The following is a 25,969-nucleotide window of genomic DNA, read 5'->3' on the forward strand; positions in this document are numbered from 1 at the left end:
CATACTTAAATAACTACAACTAAGAGCTAAACAATACTTTAAATACCAGAAAATTATTTTCTGGTATATTAATCATTGTGCACAAAACAATGAGACATTAACACTGCATACAAATAGACAATAACAGTTTGCTATCCTATCTGTAAGATGTATAGGCCAACACAGATAACATTTTAGAAAATTATTTATCTACAACGTTAGTTTACATGATAATTTTAAATAAATCTGCAAGAAATAATAATAATAAAAAAATAAATAAACAGGTTAAGGTAATAAAAGACCCAAAATAATTTATTGGCACAGGTAACTTGATGATTGACAATCTTATTTACAAATGAAATACAACACAATGTAAATAATTATTAACATACAAAAACAAAATGTACCGTACATTAAAAATAAAAACAATTCTTAAAATTTATTACACTTTTTGGTCATATTTAAGAGCAAAAAAAGAAAACAGCTGTCAGCTGATACCTAAATGAGAATGACTGCACCAGTCACTGAAGATGTTTTGAGGTAAGTTATCATAAAAATTTCATAAAATTTGGTTTGTCATTTCAAAAATTGATGATTTAAATAATCTTTTTAATTTAATTTTTTTAGGTTTTGTTTTTATATTTATATTTATTTGTTTAGTCCATTTATAAATAATGGTGACTAATTAACAACAGTAAATGGGCATACATAGTTAACTGTTTTAATTTTTTTTATACCATTGTAGTTAATATTGATTTAAATTAATACTACTTTAAAATTCACTAATATGTTCTAATATGTTTTGATAATAAAGCTGATTTCTTTATTACATGGTTATGCCACGTTTAAAAACAATAATTGCAATTATTATTTTTAAAAGATGATAAGTTTAAAAATTTTGGGGGTGCTAGAAAAGTTTTGGTTCGCGATGGGCGAAAAAGTTTGAGAATCAATGGCTTATATGTCCTACACATTTGAGTACTGCCAGTCTGCATCAAGCAATCATGCTTGCATAATTGTTTAAAATGCAGTTAGCTATTGAAGAACGTGTACTCATAATAGAAACTTATTTAGAGACGAAATCTCACGCTTTATGTTTGCAAACGTTCAAGGAGAAATTGGAAAAGGAAGCCCCAGTGAAAATGTAATTCAGAAGGTAGTTAAAAAATTTTGTGAAACAGGTTCAATGTTAGAACAAAAATGCTCCCGATACAGGTCAGTTTTAATGACGCAAGTTTTACAAGACATTAAAGTAGCAGTTACAAGATCTCCTCATAAATATTTCTGGAGACTAAGCTGGAAAAAGTACATTTCACTAGGTTTAGCCCACACTACAGTGAGGAGATTGCTGAAATGTTAACCATAATATCGAATCCAAGTTTTCCATGAGCTGATTATGCTAAAATGTTCACTACTGTCACTGGTTCAAGAACTTTATGGAGGCAACATTAGCATTTTAGATAAAGTGTTTTTCATAGATGAAGCATGGTTTCACCTTGGTGGGTATGTTAATAGTCGATCTGCGATACTAAAAACCCATACATTTTCTTTGAATCTCCGCTACACCCACAAAAAATATAAAGTGTGGTGTGCGGTTTCAATATAACAAATAATAAGATACTTGTTTTTTTAAAAACTGGATGCTGCTGTCTACCAAGAAATTATCCGAAGTTCATAGCATTACTGCAAGAAGATGAGCATTACTGCTGGTTGTAACAGGACAGTGTCGTTTGCCTTACAGCTCATTCTACTATGGAGATGCTATAGGATTTTTTTGCAGGAAGAATCATTTTTAAAAAATTGTGGCCACAACCATGATCCCCTCATATGACTAATGCAGACTTCTTTGTGGAGTTACTTAAAAGAAATTTTTTATACGAACAATCCACATTCCTGCAGGAATTAAAGGCAAATATTACCAATGCCATCCAGGAAACAGGGTAAACTAACAAGTGTTGCTAGGAACTTGGTCAAACGTTGTTTATCAGAAACCCAAAATATGAAACGTTGACTCATCACTAAAAATTTACCGTTGTCGATAATTCTATCCATCATTTCCACACAAAACTGCAGCCGAGCAACTTGTCGTCATCTGTAATCTGTTGAACCACGGTTAGTTTGTATGGCTCCAAATGCAGTCGTTCAACCACCGTGTTGGTCTAGTGGTGAACGCGTCTTCGAATATCAGCTGATTTTGAAATCTTCAGTTCTAACGTTCAAATCCTAGTAAAGGCAGTTACTTTTATACGGATTTGACTACTAGATCACGAATACCGTTATTTGGGTGGTTGGGTTTTAATTAACCACACATCTCAGAAATGGTCGACCTGAAACTGTATAAGACTACAATTCACTTACACTGATACATATCAACCTTTGAAGTAATACCTAATGGTGATTCCCAGAAAAAATACATTCGTTCAAGTAATACGAGCCAAACAGTCATTTGTGGAATGCTAGTCGTATGTTGACGCACATCTAGATGATTTCTTCGGACTATGTGTAAAGCTTTCTGTTAGTTGTACCACAACAGCTTCGGGGACGCGTGGACATCCTGGTGATTTTGTATATTTAACAACCTGTTTCTTGTTAACATGCAAAAGAAGGTTTGTTACCAAGAGTAAATTTTATGCCTAATAGTTGGTTCCCTACCATAAAATATCCATTTTTAACACTGGTAACAGTGAGTAGGTGGGGATAAAAGAAAAACCGAGTCTTGGCCACCTGGTGGGATTCTGGGGGCGACGTAGTCGGGCTTGGTTAGAGGCAGGCATACGAAAAGACCCGAGTCCCAATCTCTGGGGGGGGGGGGGGGGACGTATTCGAACTCGGTTATTCCTCCCTGGGGATTAGAGGCAGGTATGTAAAAGATACAACCGTCGGAGGGCCTGCCAGCCATGCCGGACCTACTGTCGGTAGGTGGGGAGGCTCCTTAGGGCTGAGCTTTTCTTCATGGTATGTTCGGCTTAAGGGAGTAGGAAAAAAGTGACGTCGCTGGTGGCTGAATTCGGTACTAATGAATTGAGTCAGAACTTGCCGTATTTTGCTATGAAATGAAACCTCAATCGAATTTGGTAGTTATCTAATTAAATTTTTATATGCTTTTAAAGTCGTGAAGTCCAATTTGAATCACCCGGTATTTAAAATGCAGGTAAACGTAATTGGCGGTCATTGCAGATAGATTTCAGTATTCCTGATAACATACGCAATTAATTTTTTTAAAAAACCTGTTTCACGGAACGAGTTTATTTGTTTTTTAGACTTAATTTACTAAGATTTAATTTGTTTTTGTTTTTCATTTACGTATTGCTACATAACTTTCAAGAATAAAATAATATGTTGTTGCTGCCATGTACTTATCTTGTAAAAGATATATTTATATAATACATTTTTAAGTATTACTTTTTTATGAATACGTTAATGTATATATTTTTAGAACAATTAAAAATATGAATAGAAACACTTTAATTAAAATTGTAATAGAAATTAATTAGCAATCCTATACGTAAATGATTTTGACAGTTGGCAAATGTCAGCTGTTGCTTGCAAACACAACCTTAACCTTCAATAAGTACAATTTATTACACAAACATGTCACAAGTTTCACATAATTATATATTTTTCCATTAATTGATTTATTTCTATAAATTTATACAATTTCAACCACTTAAGTCTACATGAAAGTAAACTATAAACTGTCGGGTATCTACATTACTTTCTTTCTTATCGTCCTTGACTAGTTAGATATGCTTTCTTTAAGATTCGATAATAGCAGAAAGTTTTCTAACGTTATCTGTTATTGCTATAGGAATATCTGTTTTTCAAGGTATGTTAAACAGGTAGAGGTATTTAAGTTCTTTATAACGTAACCTGTTTTTCTTTCCTCAAAGTAATATAAAAGTTCAGAGACGTGGAGAATCTAAAAGAAATGATCGAGAGAAAAAGATATTATGTAATAAAGGTTATGTTTTGTTGCAAGAAAATTTGTTAAAGGATGAGGGTTGCAGTTAAGGATGATATTAATATAAATTGTAATGACAGTATAAAACTTATTTTTCTACCATATTAACTAACACCATGTTAAAGTAGGACTGATGCCCTGAACTATTTTATATAAGAAACTTTTAACACAATAATAATAGCATATATGTACACTGTATTAGTTTTATATAGTTGTAAACAAACTAACTGTTGTTTATTCATAATTAAGGTTTGATATACAAGCTGTGCCAATTTATTTTCAGATGTCTTTTGTTAACTCACTATGAAGTTCTTAACTTGAAACCTAGCTGCACTCAAAAAGAAGTTCGAGATTCTTATTTAAAGCTTTGTAAAGAGGTAAATATAAAATGAAAATTGTCATACTTTTATATCATCTTCTTTAACATAGAATATGTATTTATTTTTTTCTGAAATTAATATACATGTTATGTTAAATGTTTAATAATGGAAAACATAACAAAAATTAATATGGCATAGTCATCTTAATCAGTGAAAAGAATATTATTTGATTTAATAATAAGTGTTTTGCCCAAAGGCAGGTTTTCACATGGCCGCCCTCCTTTCTGCTTGATTCTTTGCCATCCGTTTTATTTTATAGTAACTTACTTCCCTTTTTATATTCTTTTACTGGTTTTTTATATGAATCCAAATTAGCTTGACAGACGGGACTCTGCCCATTCGACACCCGTTGGTATCGAACCCCTTTTTTATATTGTCTATCATTTTCATTCATCTCCAACCTCTTGCTTTCCTCCTCGTTACAAATACTTCCAATGCCGTTGCCAACAGGCAGTCATGTCTCAGCCAATGTCCCAACCAACTGCATTTTCTTTTTATTTCAATAATCGCCCTATCTTCTTCCACTCTACGAAGCATCTCCTCATTCCAAACTCTCTCCATCCTCCTCCAAACCCACATTTCAAAGGCCTCTAATCTTCTCTCCTCTCCCTTCCTAATAGTCCATGTCTCTGCCTCATAAAGAGCCATACTCCACACAATACATTTCGCAAGTTTTTTCCTTAGTTGCAGATCTAGTTTGCTATATAGCACTCTCCTTATTTTGCTGAATGCTTCCTTTGCCATTGCAATTCGTATTTTAACTTCCTGATCACACTTCATATCTTCCTTAAATGATGCACCCCCAGGTACTTGAAGGATGCCACTTGCTTAAGTTTATTTCCCCCAATCCTAATCGTTGCCCTTTTGGTTGATTTACAAATTATCATACTTTTTATCTTCTTTGTATTTATCTTCATCCCATACACCTCGCAGGTTTGATTTATTCTTCTCAACATTTCATTCACCATGTCATCAGCGAACCTAACGCACTGTCTATCCTCCTTCCTCCAATATTTACACCCTTATTACCATTTTATTTAACTGATGATGTAATAGTAATTTCTATATTTATAAACATACAGGTTAAATTTTAATTCCATTATCAACAAGAACTTTAAAATTTAACTGACTTAATATAAAAACTAAGCCAAAACTGAAGTGTTTGACTCTGTTTCATTAAATAATAATTAATGTTTTGCAAAACTCAGCCTTATTATAAAAAAAATGTAGAGAAACTGGACAAAATTTGTCAGTTGTTCATTTCTTTCCTCTTAACGAAACCTTTAATCAACATGTACTGGGTCTCTATTCTTTGTGTATTCATTTGCTTACATTATACATCACTGAATTCTTTTTTCCTACATCATGATCAAATCGCTGTAGCATAATTCGTAAAACATAACTAAAATTTTCATTTTATTCCCCTTCTTCACCTTTGCCCATCCCTATTTTCCCAATATGTACTCCTTTATTTCCCTTTTCCCATTTGCTTTGTGATCCAAATTTCAAAACTCATTTCATTTTTATATTTATTTTAATGGGTGGAAGTATGCCCATCCTAGTGCCCTATTTAGACCAAGCAGGGGTAATTGTAAGCATCTTCTATCACATGGTTGATTAGAGTTTTATTTTCTGCTCTTCCTAGCACTGTCACTAATATTTGTAGTTGATACATTTCAGAGTACCGTCATAATAAAAAAAAACTAATTTTAGAACTGATCATCCTGAGCAGGGATCATCGAATAAGTAGCGATGTTAAGCTCCTCCCACTCCCCATCCCTACTGACATGGCCTCTTCTGGTTTGACCCTCCTCCTTTAATGGTTATATATTTTGTTGAATCTAATTATTCAGATTCTAACAATTTTAGATTTTAAACATTATATAAGACTGAATGTTTGTTTGTTTGTTTGTTTGCTAATTATGTGTTGTCCTTTTTAATTTCTAGGTTGAATATTACTGTGTTTTCTAGATTATTTAAATGCTTCCTTTTTCTACATAATGTAATATTTTCATGGATTTTATCATTTCATTGGGAATGTATCCTTTTTCTGGCAAATGAGTGGCGTAATTTGAATCTTTTTTTTCCTATTTATATGGCCTTTTATGTTCAATAAATCATGTTTTAAATTTTCACCTTGTTTGCCATATATGTTGTTATAATAACATTTTATTTGGTATACTTCATTTTTGTCTATTACATGGCAGTTATGAAGACTTCATTTCCAATACAAGTCTGTTTATTAACCCAGCTTTCATCTGGAGTTACATACCAACATATTACTAATACCAACATATTAAAAATAAGTTTAAAAAATATTTACATATTCAATTTAGTAAAGAAAATTAAAAATATTTAAGAAATTTTAGCTAAAGCTATTACAAATAACAAAATTTAAAAAAGTACATCATTTCTGATTAAAAAAAAATTAGGAAAAATATAAAACTTTATAATCCAACTGAATATTTAATTAAATTAAAACAAAAAAATTATATCTATTAAAACGGTACTGTGAATACATTTTTTATTTTACTATTACACCTCACTTATTCTATATATTGCATACTCTGTAACAAAAAGAATGAAATTATAGGTGAAGAAATGCCAGAGTCTTGCTAGGAATTGAACCAAAGAGCAGTTAGTCTAGGCCAGAAAATTGCTACACCAACTGGCCAGCCGTGTTCAGTATGAACAAAAAATAAGAATGGACTGACTAGCAATTTTAAATTTTCAAATTTTTGAAAATGTAGTACTCGTGTTATGATTTAATTACTAACATTTTTTATTTTATGCAAATTTTTTAATAGATAAAATCAATATATTAAATTGTAGACTTCTAGAATCCTAATATAAAAACAACAAATAAATAACAATAATGTTATTTGATGTACATAATTTTTTTTCAAATATTTGGAGGTTAATTAATTTCTCACAAGTTAGGATCGCTTTTCAATGGAAACACAAAGAGGAAACACAAAAGAGTTATCATTTTAGAACATGGAAAGCATAGAGTAATGGCAGTCTAAAGAAATACAACCTTACAAATAATCGATAGTTCATATTATAGTATGGATTATCAGCTGGAAAAAGTTTTTATCAAAAAAACTAATTTAAGCTGGAGTTTTACTCGCTCACGTATAATTCAAAATTAGCTTAATTTGATAATCTTAAGTTTTTAGAGAAAACTGATGTTCTTCATTGAGTTAGTACAGTTAGTGAATTATTACTGGTGTTTTTTTTTAAATATATATTTATTTAGGTTTAATTTTCTTAATGTCGGCATTATACAATTTATGTAAAAATAGAGTATCTACTTACCAACACTTCTGAGTATTAATTATCCAAGCGCTTTAGGATTATTCCTCTATCATCAGGGATTACTGATTAATTATGAATTTTATAGTAGTGCATTTAAATTTTTATTAATAGGAATTAAAATAAAATTATTATGTTCATAACAGTTGATTGTTAATAGTTAAAATAAGTCAACGTTAAAAGAAAAACGTCTTGTCAGTAAGATGTTAACAGCTGTTATGCAGTATAAATTAAATTAGCCAACCTAATAATTAATAATTATTGTATAATTTGCTTGAATAAAATATTATCAAATCTGATTTGTTCATTTATAAGTTTAGTATTATTCATATATGTATGAAATTTCTCCAATATTATTACTAAGTTTTATGAATTTTAATATTGTATTCCAATATTTCAAAAAAATTGTTTAGATTGTAATTATGTCCATTCTGTATCATGTGTTAAGCAAAGTTAGACCAATCTTTATTATTTTTATTTATGCTATTGTTATGTTCTTTAAATCTAATTGAGAATGAACAATTTGTCATACCAATTTATTTCAAATCACAATTTTCTAGAGTTATGAACGTAATAATTTTAAATTTTATTTTCATTTTAATTCCTATTTATAAAAATTTATATGCACAAAGATAAAATTCATAATTAATCAGTAATCCATGATGATTGAGGAATAATCTGAAAGCACGTGGATAATTAATTCTCACAATTGTTGGTAAGTGGATACTCTATTTTTATATATATTTATTTGTTTTTAGAATCATCCAGATCGTGATAAAAATGATGAGTCTTTGCATAACAAATTTCAGCGTATTAATGAAGCATATAATGTCTTAAGTAAACCTCAAACTAGAAAAAAGTACGATGCTTCTATTGCTTATTTAGATGAAAACAAAAGAATAAGAAGTGTGTTATATAGAGATCATTATTACAACACTGAGTATAGAAGGTAATTGTGTACTTGTATAGATAACAAAAAATAGTTTAGTTAATTCAAATTTTACAGCTGAATATGTACACAGAAACAAACATTTTTTTCTTTACTTCACAATATATTTTCTAAATTTTCACATACTATTCACTCTTAAACCATCCAATCTCGCATATACTTGAAGCTATTAGAACATGATCCACAAAAAACAATTGTGCAATCCAAAGATCATAATGTACAAAATCAAAAATACATCATTTATATACATAAAAATTATTTTATAATAATAACTTAGAAATTAAAAAAAGCTTGATACAATTTAGCCATCACAAAACACTATTATTCACATAACTATCTCGTTGCCCTTGGAATATACAAAATAAAGGTCTGACCGCACAGTGTTCTACACTGGACAGAGTGCAGCTCAGACATGTGAAACCATTCTATAGCAACATTTTCCAATGCTTTAAAGAAGCAACTCACATTCCACCTACGTTAACTGGCTACTTTGGTATTCTACAGTATACAAAAATATATATATATTTATATACACATATATATATATATATATATATATCTGCCTTAACTTGCTTGAACATTAATAATTGATTGATTCATTCAAATGATGTTCTGGAAGTCATTCTCTTTGGAAGCTGATCTGATTAGATATAAAAAATTAAATTGTAGGACCAGCAGATGAACTGATTTCAAGTTAGTGACAATAGAATGTTAGTCTTTTCTTATGGAGTAATTTCTTTTAATCTTCAATGAACTAACTATTGTTCTTGAATTCATATCAAGAGTTGTTAGCTTTCAGAAATAAACTGATATCTCCTTCAACTGAGCAATCGATCATAGATAAAATTGATTTAATGATGATTCATAATAGTGGATGGTGTATCGAAAACTGAAAAACAGTATTTATCATTACTCATCTACAAGTACAAGTGGGGTCCGTCGAGTATGTAACCGCATACTCTGCTGTCAGTTCATTGTTGTTTGCCTTTGTGAGACAGTGTGTTAAAATGAATGCCGTAATAACAAATCCTGGCAGTTGTGAAGTTTGATCAGTGATTAGATTTCTAAATGCAAGAGAACATAATGCTTTTGAAATTTCTATCAACTGTATGAACAGGCTTGACTCAGTGAATGAAGGAAATGTGAGACAATGATGTTGAGTTTAAGGAAGGCCATTTAGATGTTCACGACAAACATAGAAATGACATCTAGTGTCCAGACTGATGATCTCGTTGATTGTGTGAATGCAAAAGTGAGAAAAAATCGTCGCTACTATTAGCAGTGTTTCTGTAGAATTTCCAGACGTTTCCAAGACAACATTGTTGAGAACTGGACTAAAAATCCCGGATTTCATATAAACTGTTAGCATGATGCGTGCCAAAAATGTTGAAAAGGACTCACAATGATCACAGAATGATGATCTGCATGTGCTTTTCTCAACCGCTTTAAACATGAGGGAGAAATTTTTTTCCTATATCATTACTGGTAATGAAATGTGGATTTCATACATCATGGCTGAGACAAAACAACAGTCTACGCAGCAGCATCATTCCGATTCACCTACTCTGAAAAAAATTCAACAAGCCCACTTTCAAAGGAAAATCATGACAACTGTATTCTGGGATCAAAAGGGTGTGCTTGTAATTGATTTCATGGAACCAGAAACATCCATCACATCACAAGTCTGTTATGAAACACTTTCTAAACTGCACAGTGCCATTCAAAACATACAACTGGGAATGCTGAAATCAAGGATTGTTATTATTCATGATAATGCATGTCCACACATGGCTGCTTGCACAACAGAAACAATTGAAAAATTCAAACGGGAGATTTTTTTATCATCCGCTTAACAGTCCTGATCTCACACCAGTGACTATAATCTCTTTGCTCTTCCTACATTGCAAAAACTGGCTCGCATCTCAACGATCGAGGAAAGTGAAGAGTTGAAAATCTCAGTGCAAAAGTTGCTACAATCCCAGGTAGTGGAATTTTATGCATTGTATTTGAAGAAGCTTGCATGCTTCATGATATCAAAAAAATGTGTGGATTGAAATGATGATTATGTAGAAAAATAAAATAAATTTATATTTATTTGAAACCATTAATAGATTTTTCATTTTTTCAACTGTTCTCATTTTGTTACTGATCGCTGTTAATTTTGGATCGCACCTCATTCTAGCCAACTGTTTGGTGTGTTGTATTTTATTTTTTCAAGCAGAAGAACAAACTACCAGTAAAAATCCATTGATAATTGTGGTGTTTTGATATTAATAGTTTTATGAATGACGAGCATTGTTAGAGGTTGGTGACAAGATACTAAATGCACTCTAAGTAACAAGCAAAAGAATTCAAGTGGACAGTTATCATACTGAAGAATGATGTCATTTGGAACTACAAGGAAATTCTAGGGACAGAATTTGTGAAATGTGCAACCAAATATAAAACTTACTCTGAAATAATGAAAAAAAAACTTAATTTAAAAAAAAATGTTCCATGACTGTTATACAAGTTTTTTCATTTTGCATGACAATGCCTTATTCCGCATGTCACAGAAAAATATTACTTGACCTGTTTAAATTTGAAATTTTTCAACATCCCAGATTTATTGTCAATGAAAGTTTGGTTGGATATTCAGCACTTTAAAACCTATAAGGGTTAATAGCTGGCTGGGAATCTAGTACTCCAGTAAAAGATATTTGAATTAAGTAAAACAGAAAACTCCCAAATGGTTTTTAAGTTGCCTAGTTCTCAGGCAAATGGAAAATGTTGTAGAAAAGCTTTTTTTTACAATAATTATTTTTCATGTTACTATTATTACTGACTAAATTCAATATTGTTTCATGATTTAAGTATTTTTACAACTTCTATTAAAAAATAGAAAAAATATTTGTTCTTTTTTAGGATGTACAATGATCCAAGTTTTTATCATAACAGAAAGGGAGAATTTATGAATGCTGATGAAGTTGATGATAATCGCTATTATGGTATAAAAGGAATTAAACGTTTGTCTAATGGAACTTTATTTCTTATTCTATTAGGTTTTTCATTTTTTTGTGGAATGGTACAGATAATTACTATTAAGTGAGTATTTCCAGTTTATTTTATAATCTTAATTAAATATTGATTTTATATCTGAATCCTTTAATTTCTAAGTACATGCAAATTTTGTTCTTTGTGCATTTTATTTTAAGTAGCTTGATGAAAGTCTTCACTTAACAATTTTGTAATGGGAGTGTTTTTAGCGAACTTTTTTTAAGTGTTATAGATTGCATGGTTTATTAATCATTAACTAATGCCAACAACATGAGACATTCCAGGTGCTGTGGAAACATCAAGTTGTAAAAGATGCAGTGTGCTGTGGTTTTTATTTTCTTAAATTTATATGTATTTACATATTTTTTGTTGTTATATATCAAAGATTGCAGTCATTTGAGAATGCGTACAAGAATGTCTGCTCATCCATGAATATTGAATATCAGGAGAATACATGAAACTATCATTAAAAGGTTCTGAAAGATTAGGCAGATGTTTACTGTAAGTAAACAACATTATACAAAATACTTATGGCAAGAAACATTATTAAGTTGGTTTAATGAATTTTTATTGATATTTTCCTTATAAGTAGGCAAAGATTGTGAGGTTAGGAAAAGTTGGTGGTAGGATTGTGAGGTGATTGTAAGGTTAAATTGTGCTAAAATGTTTAATTTTAAGATTTAGCTAACTTTTCTTTTGAGAAAATCACATGAAAATAAGTATTTGATACAGTTTAAACATACTGAATACGTTTAGAATGATTAAGAGTTACATCCAGCTGATGTTAAATTTTAAATAAAATAAAAACCAATCAATTTAAGGATTAACCTAAATAAAATCCATTTTTGTTTTAATGAATTTTTTAATCAGATAGTACATACCGGTACGGTACATAGTCTACATGTGTTGCATGCTTTGGGTCAGTTAAGTTGTCGATTCTATGAAAATATTTGGTTTAATGAATCAGTGATATTTAAAATTCTTTTTTAATGCTCTTTATTTAAAATAATTACACCTTACTCTACATAAATTACGCCCATCGACAAAGTGCTACTCTTAATTCAAAGTCATCGCCATGCAATTCCTGATGCAGTGAAATATGGTACGGATGGAATTTCAGGTGTTTTATATTCTCAGAACACTGGTTTTTGATATCCTGGAGTCACGTGAAATTATTTTTTGAATTAACAAGAGAACCTACAATGACTCTTGCAACCACCACTATTTCATTGTTTTCTGCTGTCACAGTATTTTGACGGTTCTTATTTTTGACCTCCACACTTCTAGAGTCACTAAACTGTTTTACAATTCTGTACACAGAAGCACAACTTGGAGTATTTCTGCCAGGGAATTGTAGAGCATACGAAGCTACTGTCTGATCAACATTTCAGTGACATTCCCCATAAAGCAGAATTACCTCAGTTTTTTCTCTAGTTGTAAATTATTCCATAATTTCCAATAAATAAAAACTAATTAATTTAATATTTGCTAATAGTTGGCGAGTAACAAAGTAGTAAAAAAAAATTGAAGGCACTGACAATATGTGTTTACTTATACAAATGTCATTGAACTTCACTTTTAGGCTATTTTAAAAAGTTTTTTGGTGTTATTATTACCATTGATTGGTTTTTAATTAAAATTTAACATCATCAGCTGGATGTAACGCATCAGCTGGGCTGGGCTTAATGAAATTAAAAACACCAATTTATAGGCCTAGTATTTTTGAAGATGAATAAAACTATCAGTTACAGAAAAAAAGTCTGAAATGAAATTTTTTTGTAAAGAATTCGATTTTGCAATCAAAAATATAGGTTCCTATTTAAAAAAATTACGTTTACTTTGAAATTACCTTTATTTGACCTTATCAAGGACAACATAGTTTGTGAATGTATTTTCCCCTTGAAATGAAAAAACTTTTAAGAAACATTTTTTCCTGAAATGTGTTGTTTTTGAGATAAAGATGTGTCTCAAGTTGAACTTGTGTACACATTTTTATCTCTTATGGGGGGCCTTGTGGCAGTGGTGTGTGATTTTGTTTGATTTCGATGCATTTAAGCTGAATAATGTCAAAGGAAATGAATTATGAAAGTGAACTCTTAAATAAAAGTTTCCTGGTTTGATAGCGCCTGTTTGAATTTTTCTCTTATTTACTAAACTAGTATTTTATTTGATTTTGAAATGTTCCTGGATCTATATTTATGAACTTCATTCATTTCTTAACCCCTTTCATCAACTAATTATTTTATTTTTACATTGAATGAAACCGATTTGGTATATTAGTTTTATTAAAAGGTCATAAAGATTTGTGGCAATCCATTTGTAAGTTTAGAACTAATAAATAATATTTGTTCCGTTTGGTATGTTCATGTTTTTGAATATGTTATGGGATTGTGTTGCCCTTCTCATCATGCTCATTTGTGTGTCCCTTAATAAATTTGCAGCATCTTGGCATGCACTTCATAGTTGGAGCTTCACCTTAATCATGTTCCATGTTTTATTAATTGCTTCTTTACCAAAACTAAACGGAATAGGATATCAAATGGACGTGTTACAATAAATTATTGGTAGTAACTGTGCATGCATGCAGTCTGTTGTTATGGCTGGTTTATTCTATGTAAGTTGTGAAATTAGTTTAGTTAGTGCCAACTGCCACTGCTAGTACTGCCACATCCACGTGAATTAAATACAGCATGTCCACATGCTTTAGTTAGAATCACTGAATTAAATAAATGAAAAAATATATTTTTAAATAAAAATATAAATATTTTAGATTAAGATGTGTGTGTAAGCCGTGCATCAGAAACAATCCAGTTGTAGGACTTTCCTGGAATGCTTTAGTTAACAGTATATTTTAAATTAAAAAATATAATACAAATCACCAATGCAAAATTAAATCTGAAAATGTGAAACTAACAACTTGTAAAATTTTTTTACAACATATTATGTGTTGTTTTTTATATCTTAATGTAACAGTTTGAAAACTCCAAAAGAAGAAAATCATCAGAAAGGTCCTTCTTTATTACTGTGCAAGATGTTTTTTTTTTTTTTAATTAATTCAATTGTGTAATCTATGAAATGAATTAAATATAAATTAGTCTTTTTTAGTATTACTTAAAGTTAGTAATAAAAAAATTGATTTTTCATAATCAGTTAGGCCTTTCAAAAAGTATAATCTAATTTTTTTCTTAGAAAGTAGTTAGTATCCTGGTCACACAAGGCATTTTTCATGTGTTACAAAAGTTATATTTCATATTCTTACACACAAGCTTCAAATTTTTGTACTAAATTTCAAATAAAAAAGGGAGCTTAGCAAATTCCCCCAGTTAAAATTGTTGTCCATGCATTACTTTTTTAAAGCCTTTTCAGTAACGCCAATTGTTTTTGTTTATTTTTTATCATTTCATGTGAGACTATAGAATGTATTAAATAGCACTACTAAAGCACTATCACCAAAAGTTTGGCCAAGGTGACAGGAAGTTTCAACAAGCATTTAACTAAGATATTGTTTGGGTAATGTACAAAAATAATTGTTAACAATTATTATTATTATTTACTTACATTCTTTTAATTTTACTTCTACTAAGTTGATCATACTCCAAAAGGTCAAACAATTAAATTTTTTCTGTCTGTCTTATTATTGAATTGATCACTATTATTATTGTAATTTTATTCACTGAAAATTACTGGAAGTATTAACTCATTGATTATAATTGTCACTAGCCAGTCTCACACTTGGTCTAGAATGTTTCTTAATTAAAGACATGAAGGTTGGTCAAGCACCTTACTCTTCATATATATATCTGTGATCGGATAGTCATGGTTATTCCCTAAATCATGAATGCTGTTAAAGAATCGTGATTCCAGAGCAAAAAGGTGTTCAGCATGAGCAATTATTTCTTTATTAGAGTAGGTAAGTGGTGACCTACCTTTACTGTGAAACTGCCAACTGAATATGCTATCCAGGATTTGTACAAAAAAAAAGAGAAAACTAGTGGCTGAGATACTTATTGAGTAAGCCAAGCTTGTAGGACACATTATGATTAAGTTTTTCATAAATTGTAGTAAAGTACAGTTGAATGAATTATTTCTTATTTTAAAGGTTTTAGGAATAATTTAGTCAATGAAGATGGTCACAAGGGCAACTGAAAATGTTTTGAAGTGAGTTATTAAAAATGTTTTATTTATAAAATTTGGTTTGAAACTTCAAATTTACAATTTATTTAATAAGTATTTTGAATTCTCACTCTTGCTCAACTATGAAGTTGTTAAAGCTAATCTTATAAATTTGTATGTAATTTTCTATGGGCAACCTCGTATTAAAATTAAGTGTAACATAATTATCTGAATGATCCAGAAACATTTTCATGTATTCCTTTGGTATGAACTAGTTCATAGGCATTTTTGTGAATCAATTTTCCATCTCCTTTACTTTATCATTTCCCCTTCTTTTATTATCCTTTATTCTTCTTCCTTGAATAAGCACAATTGTGATTGGGTAAGCTCTCACCCTGGTGTTCAGCACGAGCAACTGCTTCTTTATTGGAGTAGTGAAGTGGTGACCCACCTTGACTGTGAAACTGCCAAACTCAATATGCTATCCAAGAGTTGTACAAAAAAAAAGAAAGAAAAACAAGTTGCTGAAATACTTACTGAGTAGGCCAGAATTTCATTACTTATAAAATCAAATTTATATTAGTGAAACATCAGATGAAAATCCACAAATCCTGAGTAGAATTTGCAAAAAGGTCTAGATATTGTGAGTGGATTCCACATTTATGTATTGAAAAATTATTATTTAAATCAGGTATTATGAGGCATATAATAATTATATAGTAAAATTAAATTCAATAATTACTAGAATTAGTGAGGTCATTTTAAAATGATCCTCTCTCAGCTTACTGATTGGTGGCCATTTTGAAAAAAGATTTATGTGCAAAAGTCACTGCATATTTTCAGTTAAAATTGTAAAATTTATTAAAAACATTTAGTTACAAAAAAAATATATTTTTTAATTAAAAAAAAAAAAAAGAAGTAAATTCAGTGTAATTAAAAAACCAAATAACACTATATTATGCTTATAAACTACATTTATTTACTTCTTATTTATTACAGACTTTACTGTGCAAGTAAAAAAAATTCAAAAAAAGATGTTTTGTTGTAGAGTTGTTATTCGTTCACAGTTTTGTATCGCTCGTTTTTAATGAAGTTATTGGTTCAGTGTTTATCCTGCAGTGTTAAATGTGTGGATTTATAAGTAATTATAATTAGTTTATTATCATGAATAATTATTAATTTTTCAACAGTAATATTTATGAACTTATTGTATTACATAATATTGTGGGCTTACAAGAAAAACCCACTATGTCCGGCCACAAAGTAAATTTTTTAAATTAAATTAAAATATTGCAGAATCTTATTAACATAAATTATAGTAACTATAGAAAATAAATTAAAAATATTTATGAATTGAGTAACTGTAAACTTTTGGACATCATCTCAAGTGTTACAATTTGAAAAAGAATCTATAAAGATTTAGCTCAGTAATGTTGCTGTAAAAATGTTGGAATTGTTTATATGGAAATTGCCAGCTGTGTTTCATACAAATGCTTCAGTTTATATCTATAGTACTGTGTTATATTCCTTCTTTCAGCTGTTTCACTTTATTCTTTTGATTTCATTCTTACTTTGGTATTTGCTTCAGTTTGTTTTCTTTCTTTCTAGTTGTTTTTTTATTTTGTTTTCCTATAATAGATTTTTCATCTGTGCCATTGAAGACATTAATGAATTGTTATTCTGAAGAGTGTTTGCATTTATAATCTAGTATTCCTGGTTTCGTCTTGCAATACCTAAAATTCCTTACCAGCAGCCGCCTAATTTTATTGAATTTGGGGGTCGTCTTTCTTATTAATAAATTAAACAAATCTTTCAAATTAAAAAAAAAATAATATCAGAGCATTTCACCAGTTTTACATGGTATACACTACTTGTTCTGTGAATATGAGTGTGCCTTTCTGAGGATTGCCACAATGAGACTAGTATTTCATTGAGTACTCAGGAATGTACTTTTTTGCAGATTCAATGGTGCTCCTCCTTGAATCTGCTTAAAACTGTGTATCTTTTCTAAAGAATTTTGTTAATCACTGAACAATATACATCTTGATCAGCCACTTGCTTATTTTTATCCTGCTTCTATAAGTATTAGAAAACACTGACACTTGAGTAACCTGGGCAGGTTCATCAGATATTCATATAGGCAGCTAAATATTTCTCACTACTTCATTTATCATTGATTTCAGTTCAGTAGAAACAATGTGGATTGTTTAACTGAGCAGTCTTATTAGTAAGGTTGTAAACAATTTATTTCTTACAGCAGTACAGTTCACTGACACTTGATGATGGGATTTGTAATTGACTAAATAGACTACTAATAAAAAGAGTAGACAAAAAAGTTATGTTTTTCTCACTCAGCAACTGCTGTTTGTTGTTAGTCTCCATTTGTATAATTGCAGCCTAATTTGACTTGAATTTAAACAAACAGAAATTAAATTTACCAAAAATCCTTTCGTATAAGACTCACTGGTTTCTCAGCAATGCCATTTTATTTTGAATATTTTTTTATTCTGCTCTTCAATATAAATGAGTGCTCTAAAGATGTTATTTTGTACTTTTCCTCAAATCATGAAACTCCTTGTTTGAAAAATTTATTTAATTTTTTGTAAGTAATTTGTTTAGGGATATTTTATTTACAAGTTATTCTTTTAGAATAGCCATCTTAAATTTCAGATTTTCCTTCATGTTTGAAGGCATTCAAAATAACTTTAGAAATGCATAACATTTAAAAAAAGATAAGACTGATGCTCTCCTTTTATTATCCTCCTATTCAAAAAATAACATTTTGAGTTGTTTCCTTCACTCTTTGTTATTCCTTATCTGCTGGAGGAAGTATTTTTTATTGTATTAAGAGGTAAGGAAAAAATGTGTTTGTGTTATTTTTGATTATGCAATATTATTATATATAATATATATATATTATATCATTTTTGCATATGGTAGCAATTCACTTCTTTGTTTATTTTCTCACTTGCACTTTCAGATACTTTTATTTTATTTCTTCTATCTTCAGTTAAATGCACTTAGTTTGTTTACCTGTCAACTTATCTGTCTCATAAATGATATTAAAGGAGGAAATGACATACGACAAATGTATTTAATGAATGTTTTTTGGCAACAAATTGAGTAGAACTGGACTTAATGAAATTCAGTTTTGTTTCATGTTTATATAGACCATATATATTATCCAATCCAGTGGGTTTTCCTTGTATGCCTGTGATAAATTTCTCTTTGTTTACTGATTATGTATTTTATTAATGAAAACTGAAGCATTTAAATGTAAGAATACAACATATTGAAAATGGATATAAGAATGTATCTATATCATTTACAGTAATTATTATAAATTTAATAAATTATAATTAACTTTCAGTTATCTGATATTCTATTTTTATTTTGTGATAAAAGTAGTGGAATGTATATGTGATACTAATGTTAACATTAATATCTGTAATGTTATTAACATTACAGATATAAATTTTTTTTAAATACTGCATAAATTTTTATTGTTTTAATAAATAAAATCAACATCTACACTACTTACAGCATTTAAAAAGCATGAAACATAATATAAAAAAAAATTTTTACAGAAAAGGTATGTTTCAAACAAACATTACCGCACCATTACTTAATGGGACCTGTAGAAATTAAGAGGCTGTTTTTATACATTTTGCTGAGCAATTTCTAAAGCTTCTTTTCTTTCTGTATGTGGAATGTATTCTGAAACTACATTTCTACAAGTTCACAAATTTGGCTTAATCTGGTCTTTTTATATCTCCAAATTTTTATTGAATAAAATTTTGACATAATATATAGTTATACTAGCCAGAATTCTGATGACTATCACTTATATACAAGAACCTGGTTCTTGTGTGATGCAATCACAAACAGACCAACTTTGGTTATATATATATATATATATATATATATATATATATATATACACACATACACCTGATGGATGCAAAAGTTAGCCTTCAGCCTACTAACAAATACCTTAATACCTTGTTTGAATTTTGAAAATTGGATGATTGTTTGCAAAGATATAAGGGCACCCCATTGCATCTCCCAAAACAGCACCCCAGGGACATCGTATTTGTTACCAGTTGATGGTGATGATTTGTCTAGCCTCCCACGAGGTGCTCATATACCTCACCACTACTTTAACTGGCAAATCTCAATTACTATATATATATATATGTAGTTTTTTTCTCGAGATGAAATATATCTTAAAAACCTTGTCAGTTATGTCAAGAAACATTAGTAAGAATCTGATTGTGATTGATCAGTTAATTTTTTGTTTATCCTGATAAAACAAAAACAGTCTTCTACTTAATATAATAGTATAGATACAAGTACATAAATAAAGAGAAATAAGAATATGACATAAGGTAGACGTGTAAAATACTAAATGGACAACAGTGCTGGTTGACACCACTTGACAATAGTGATCGAAATGAAAGGAAGTGTATCAAAATAAATTAAATGGATGTAATTTTTTGTAAGATCAAAGCAGTAATCCCAGTCATAATGTAACATAAAACAGTATATTTGTTACCAGGATCAGTGTGTAAGTACAAGGCCAGGAAATAGTCGTACCTTGTTTAACGTTACCTATGTTTAAAGCCTTGATATAACAAATTCTACAATTTTTTTGCTTACTTTTTAAAATTTTATTTAATGAAAACTGAAGGATAAATAAAGATAAAACATTGTAGACCAGTGAACTTAGTTCCAATTAAAGTAGATATTTGAACAAGAAATCTCCAAATCTAGTTTCAGTATTGATAAAAGCAGTTAGTTTGTTCAGGAAATGTTGAAGAGCTTCATTTCTGTTAAAAAAAAACCATAATCAGGTTTCAAAGCAGCCAAATATCATCACTTAATGTTACTTTTTAGATCAAATGAGCTGGGAATTTTAAATTAAAGCTCTTAGTTTATCATTCTAAAAATCCAAGAGCACCAAGAGATAATCCAATATCTAATTTATCCAATAATAATTTTATCAGTTAAAACTTTTTGAAAAACTACACTATTATTAAATATGCAATTGAAAATATTCATAGTTCTTGGAAAGAAGTTACACTCAAGAATGTTTAAATGAAGTTTAGCACAAATTACAGCTGCAAGCTATGCTAAATGAAGAATATAAAATTCAGGAGATTAAAAGTGATGTTATTCACATATCTAATTTAATAGAATTCATAGATGTTTGTGAAGAAGATGTAAACAATTTATTAAATGCAGAAGATGAGTTTTCAGTTGAAGAATTAGAAAATCTTGTGAATAACAAAATAAAAAAAGGACAATTTTTAGATGTTCCTACAGAAAAAATATTAACAACAAAAGATTTGAAAAGATGTAGGTAACACTTAAAATTTTTTTTTTCAGAAAATGACCCAAATTTAGGAAGACGACGTGTTATTTTAAAAAGATCAGTATTAAATGCAATAAGTCTGTACAAGCAATCTATTAAATGAAAAAGAAAAGGAGCATTAACAATCAACTTTAGATTCATATTTTCAAAAGTAGTGATTGTACAAGTAATAAATCGTTTTGGAATAAATAACATTTCTTCCTAAACATATATGTGATTATTATGTAATTTGCGATTCAAATCTTTTTAATATATATACAATATATTTTTAATATATTGTATATTTAATATTTCCTATTCCATAATATTTTTACCTCTGATAACAAAGTCTCATTTAATGCTGTAATTTCATGGAACATATCCTCTTCATTAAACATGGTATGACTGTATACTTGTTTACAAAATTAACAGTGCTAATACATTTATAAACTGCTATATAATGTATTTAATAAAAAAGCAAACAACAAAATATTTCTTTAACTCATTACCAAGAGAATATATTAAATAATTTTTCTGTTATTAATGCAAATTTTGATTGGTATAAATGTAAAAAAAATTAGTTATGGTTATATTTTACTAGAGGAATATCTTATTATCTGTAAATAGTAAACTGCATTTTCTGCAACCTAATGATCCACAATACCTAGAATGTTTTCAGGAAACCATGCTCAACAAAGTAGATTACTGAAGTTTTAAATGTTGGATGCAGTTCGTGTTGTTGACAATTGAATAGTGGTTAATGATTATAGCACATGATATCAATATATATGTAATAATAATATATATATACTAATTATATTAAAAAAATAGCTGACAACAATATTGAACTTTCCTGGCAATTGTGCAAGTTTAAAATTTTACACCTACCCCAGTAATAAATTGAAAAAAAATTATAAAAATTCACTTATTGATGCAATGGAAGAACCATCATGTTTCAGTTTTTATACAAGAATTGAAATGATAAAAGCATTCTAATTCTTGTATGAAGAGGTAGAATGTACATTAGTTCTTAATATGTAACTAGAACAATATTAAGAACAACAAATTAATATCAGTAATTAATATTAAGAACAAATGTACAGCAATTGTTCTTAATATACAATTAGAACAAGCAAGATCTAATCCAGAAATTCTTATGGATGTCTAGTCCAGCTTTTTTTAGTCTGATCCAGTAGGATCTATGTTACAAGATAAACAGTTTTCTGGATTTCAATGCTACTGATCTTACGATTTCATTTCTGTTGTTTATTTTATTTTATTTTAAGAGCATTTTTTTCGTTATGTATTGCTTCAGAGGATGAGATGAACAATTTGTAGCATGTGTGAAAATCCCATGCCTGACCGGGATTCAAATCCAGAGAACCTCTGGATGAAAGGCCGAGATGCTATCACTCGTGCCACGGAGAGGCTGGCAGTTACGAGCCTGTTTTGTGTGTTGGGATCATCCTCGCCTGGTTAGAGTTTTAGGTCAGCTTACTTGGATGGTCTTGTTTAGGACCTATTAAGATTATTGTTGCTTTAAGCGTAGTACTGATGAGAATGTTGCTTGTGGCATTCACATCAGTGGTCAGACTGGAATATGTCATGAGGCTTTTGACCTCCAGTAAAGCCTCTAAGGGCTAAGTACAGAGAGGGGTGGTGCGATGGTCAGATCTGTCACATGGTGGTGGATGTCTTCCCTCCAGGGTCTTCTTCCTCAATGAAATTACATAATAGTTTACATCTTACTTTTAAATATTAAATTTATTTTCTTTCAGTAATCTAGTTTTCTTTTATTGATTATTTCCCAATCTATTTTTCATGTCACCCCATTACTATATATATAAAGCAGGAATGATTATCATATTATGCTGTAATCAGAAGAAATGATTTTGGTGTATGATCCTGTTACATAGGCTATAGTAAAAATTCTTTTTTTTTGCCTAAGGGAGGTTCAGAAAATTGTAATTGTACCAGTGCTATCCCAAAATAACTTATGCAAATATTCAGGCTTTAGTACGGATCTAGCAATGGTAGAAAGAAGTAGTTTCTGTTAATCATTTAATAATAATTTTAAAATGTGCTGCAATTGAGTATCCCACCAGCTATGAATGATGCTCTGTAATAAAGATCCCTGTTACCTAGAAACTGTAATGCAATGTAGTAAGTCAATTGGCAATTTGCAAAATTTACTGAGAAAATGTAATAATTGTGATCAGTGTCCATGATGAAAAAAGAACTGGGCCAGCCAAATGGTAACCATATAATGTATATATACATTATATGGTTACCATTTTATACATTATATGGTTACCATTATATATATATATATATATATAAAAGTAAATTAAATTATGAAGCAATTTCACTTTTTAATAAAAATTTAAAAAATGCTTTTACCATTACAACAGTATAATTTAATATTTATAAAATAAAAACATAATTTTTATCATAGGAATTCACTGATGACACAAGAACGTTTGAGAATTAGCAAGGAAAATGCTGCAATATTACAAAAACTTCGAGAAAAAGCTGCTTCTAGAACTGAAGAAGAAAATTTAGCAGAAATTGAAAAAACTCATAACGAAAATTTAGAAAAAATTGATATAAATTATAAAAATAACTAGTAACATAAATATTTAGATGATTAACAATATTTCACTGTATGCTTTTATGATCTACTGAAAAAGTTTTGAAAATAATTGTAAAAAAAGTTTTATTCTTATAGTTACATTTAAACAGAATGTTACCAATGAAGAACTATACTCACTTTTATTTAGAAAAAAAAAATGATTTGGTTGGTATTTTTGTTCAATTAAAGAAACAGAAGTTGTTCATTATTATAAAGAAACAGAAGTTGTTCATTATTATGTTTGAAGTTTTAATAAGGTATAAGAATACTTTATAATCTACAATGTTTACAGTAAAAAGTAACTTTAGAGTTTTGACTATACTGTTGATTATTTTAGTGTAAACCGTATGTAAAAAGGCAGGTTGTTTTTCTATTTTAATGATTAGAATATCTTTAAGTATTTAATGTTATTAAGCAGTTAAAACAAAATATTTATTTTAATAAATACACAAATAAGTATTAAAACAGAGTTTATATTAAAGCTTCCTTTCATACGATTTCTTATTTCCTTCCTTACATTTGTTTTAAACATTATACTCCAGAATGAAGCAGTGGGCTAAAATATTTTGAGAATCTAAACATTATAATCAGCTGTGAAATGCAGATAAGCCAAAAGAAGTACGGGTAAATTTATTATTCAAACACTGTAAAAGATAGCAGTATAACAACAGTGTGAATGAAAACAATGCTGCCTGTGGAATTCAGATTTTCTCTTTCTCCTCTTAGTGAAATCAGATTTGCTGTGTTCACTTAGGCTTCATACATTTACCTTGTTTTTGGTTAATCAGTTTCAGTTGAACATTTCAGTTGAACATCACAAATAATTATTAACTGTATTTTATCTATTATTGTCTTTAGATTTTCCTATAAACTTCTATAATTATAAAAATCCAATATTAATGATAATAGTAAAGCATGATTTTATTTTTTTCTATACTGTATGTTTAAATTGATCAAAGTGAGTGACTTTGATACAAAATTATAACACGAAAGTGACAAAGAAATCTAGATAAGTGGATAGAAAGTGAATGCAAAAAAATATATATATTTTTTTTTTGTTTGTACAAAATTTTGTCTTTTACATTTAGCAACTAATTACTATATATTAAAGAAACTTGGTTTACAAACAATATATAGTTTTCTGCAATTATTCCACAACTAATTTAGTTCAGTAGTTAAGACTTCATTGGGGGTCTTAAAACATGTCACTTATATAACTAGCATTTCCCCAAATATGTTCATTCAATTTTAAGGGAACACAGCTATTTACATACTCAAAGTCTTACCTCAATAGCATTCAAATAGATATATTTCAGCAACTAATTAAGATACAGAATTTGTTTGGCTCTTAAAACATTCACCATCAAACATCAAGCTCTATCAAATGAGTCCACACAGTTTGATCACTCAATTCTGATAAGATGTTTTTTTAGGGAACATTCAGATTTTCTCACACCAAAAATATAGCTATATCTAGCCGCTATATCGAGAATTAATCAAACAGGCAGAGGTATCCACATTTTCAAGTGGTGTACCTAACACATAGAGAACTGCTATAGTGCAGAATTAAACATTTTCTCCTTTGTGGCCACTTTTCAAAGTATTTAAACTTTGTAAAATTATGAGAGCAAAAGCAGATGAATGTGATCTCCATAATTTCAGACACTGATATTGTTAGTGAAATATATGGCAGAAACAGTAACTCCTCTCAAGATAATTTAAATCTCGTAATAACATTAACAGAAAAATATATTATCTTATGCCAGGAGAATCAAAAATTTATGATCATTGATAACTGAGGAAAAGAGTCAACTGCAGTTCCCTACTACATTTTTAAATACCCTTGAAATAAATGGTTTCATGCAAACAATTTCTTTCTTTTAATTTTGTATTTTCTTCTTTTAATGTTGACATTAAAAGAAGGTGGCATTATAATATTGCTGTGAAATTTAAACTCAGTGAAGGGATTTTTGAATGGAACAAGACTGATAGAAAAATATATATGGAAAAAATTATAACAGGTGTGAATGTTGGATGGTACTCTGCCTTGAATTGATTTGATGCCACCTGACAATACTTCCCATTCTTTTTTAAATGAGGACAATTTCCTAAATGTTTAGCATTTTGCATGACGATCAACAAGGCGCAAGGACAAACTCTGGACTGATTAGGAATCTACCTACCTGAATCAATTTTTAGTCATGGTCAATTATATGTTACCTTACGATGTGCAAAATAATTTAGACATGGG

At 29.4% G+C, this 25,969-nt stretch overlaps 1 protein-coding gene across 1 annotated transcript; it reads left to right on the top strand.

Moving 5' to 3' along the window:
• Nucleotides 1-3,511: 3,511 nt before the first annotated feature.
• On the top strand, nucleotides 3,512-24,185 carry LOC142331453 (uncharacterized). Its single transcript, XM_075377373.1, has 5 exons — nucleotides 3,512-3,805; nucleotides 4,224-4,317; nucleotides 8,394-8,584; nucleotides 11,489-11,668; nucleotides 23,542-24,185. Exons 1-5 carry the CDS (start codon nucleotides 3,726-3,728, stop codon nucleotides 23,711-23,713), a joined length of 717 nt encoding a protein of 238 aa, XP_075233488.1. The 5' UTR covers nucleotides 3,512-3,725; the 3' UTR covers nucleotides 23,714-24,185.
• The last annotated feature ends 1,784 nt before the right edge of the window (nucleotides 24,186-25,969 follow it).

Source organism: Lycorma delicatula, chromosome 10 (genome assembly GCF_047948215.1).
Source record: "Lycorma delicatula isolate Av1 chromosome 10, ASM4794821v1, whole genome shotgun sequence".
NCBI lineage: Eukaryota > Metazoa > Arthropoda > Insecta > Hemiptera > Fulgoridae > Lycorma > Lycorma delicatula.

Excerpts from the sequence above, each read along its gene's own strand:
- LOC142331453 (XM_075377373.1), top strand. The coding sequence starts at position 3,726 with ATGCTTTCTTTAAGATTCGATAATAGCAGAAAGTTTTCTAACGTTATC. Across the intron at positions 4,318-8,393 it reads ATTTAAAGCTTTGTAAAGAG|AATCATCCAGATCGTGATAA; the intron begins GTAAATATAAAA and ends ATTTGTTTTTAG. Across the intron at positions 8,585-11,488 it reads TACAACACTGAGTATAGAAG|GATGTACAATGATCCAAGTT; the intron begins GTAATTGTGTAC and ends GTTCTTTTTTAG.